At 53.9% G+C, this 1,511-nt stretch overlaps 1 protein-coding gene across 1 annotated transcript; it reads left to right on the forward strand.

The window, feature by feature from the left end:
* Positions 1–615: 615 nt before the first annotated feature.
* Positions 616–1,080, forward strand: FIESC28_08110 (uncharacterized protein; the record flags this gene model as incomplete). The annotated part of the gene is made up of 1 exon (XM_031162249.1): positions 616–1,080. One exon carries the CDS (start codon positions 616–618, stop codon positions 1,078–1,080), a length of 465 nt encoding a protein of 154 aa, XP_031013704.1.
* Positions 1,081–1,511: the final 431 nt, after the last annotated feature.

The raw sequence follows: 1,511 nt of genomic DNA on the forward strand, positions 1-1,511 counted from the left end.
CTCCCCACGGATCCGCTTCGGCCACCCCCCCTGACAGGCGTTGTATCCGCTCCGTCGCCCTCTTAGCCGCTGTATCGCCCTGATTTTCCCTCTGACTCGAAGTTCCCACCGCTCCTTCTCCTCTTTCGCCACGCCCCCTCTCTGTCTAACTGTACCCCCACATTGCCCTGCGCCTACCGCACCGAACAGCACCTCGGTAGAATTCAGCAGTCGCCCTCTTTCCCGGAGACCGACAGAGAAGACGAGGAAAGAAGACCCTTGGACCCGCCCTCGCACCCGTTCTCGGTCGCACCCCACCCCTTTACTTTTCAACCGTACCGCACACCCTCCTCACCCCCAGCGCATTGCAAATCATCCATTCCACACCCAGAAACCCGATCAAATCTCATCTCACACGCCCCTGGCCTCCCTTAGTCGGCTGCCTGCCCGTCTTGCTTCATTCATTTATATCTACCCGCATCCCCAGGTTTTCGTCTCGAGGATCCATTTATCTGCCGTCAACAACAAAGAACTTCAAGTGATCAACACTTTACTACTTGCTATTTAGCAACAGCTACAGCTCTTTGAGCTTCATTCACGACAAACACCTCGCCTATCACCACAATCACCGCAACAATGTTCGGTTCATACAGCTCCATCAGCTCCATGTGCGCTTCCTCTGCGCCCATGGACATCGCGTCGCGCAACATCTACCGATCTCAGGATTCCGCCTGCGCTTTCCCCTCATGGCCCCGACGTGACTCTCTCTCCGAGTCTGATCGTGAGGAACGACCCACTTCTTATCTCTCCGACGACGACTTGTTCCTCTCCGATCCCTTCGACGACGATGCTCAGAGCGTCTCCAGTGCCGGGAGCTCCTCTCCAGGCGCCATGGCTTCACCTCCCAACGTCATCTCCGACTTTGAGCTTCTCCAGGCTGAGCGCGAACGCCAGGCTGCCATCCAGCGCGAGTGCCTTCGCGTTGTTGCCCTTGAGAAGGAGCGTCGACGTGCCGCCGCACGAAAGCAGCGCCGTAGCAGTTCTCACAAGAAGAGCCCCAAGACCAAGCTCACCTCCATCGATGAGGAGGCTGTTGAGTAAACAAGTTTTGGAATCTTCTTAATGACTGTTACGATTTCATGATAGCGTATGTTAACACAACACCAAAGCATATTATCATTCACTAACAACTTTTCAGGCTGCTTTTTGCATTACATGGCAATATGATACCCCATGATACCCCACACAACAACATTCGCATGTGCGCAACAATAAACGCACATGCCGGATTATCCTACACCACTATTCCATCATCTGGAGATGGACATCTTTCCGAACCACACAACAAACTGTCACTCACTAAAATGACAACCTTAATCAGCTACCCTCGGGATCGACTTGTAACCGCCGGCTTGATTTTCGGTAGGCGACTACACCACTACAGCCTTGGTCGATGACGCCATGGGTAGACCGCCTTTGGACCCAGCAAATCACAGGTGGGGGTGGGGGTTACCCAACCAAGAATGAGTCAG

This window comes from Fusarium coffeatum (genome assembly GCF_003316985.1).
Source record: "Fusarium coffeatum strain FIESC_28 chromosome Unknown BRIP53273_contig_185, whole genome shotgun sequence".
Classification (NCBI taxonomy): Eukaryota; Fungi; Ascomycota; class Sordariomycetes; order Hypocreales; family Nectriaceae; genus Fusarium; species Fusarium coffeatum.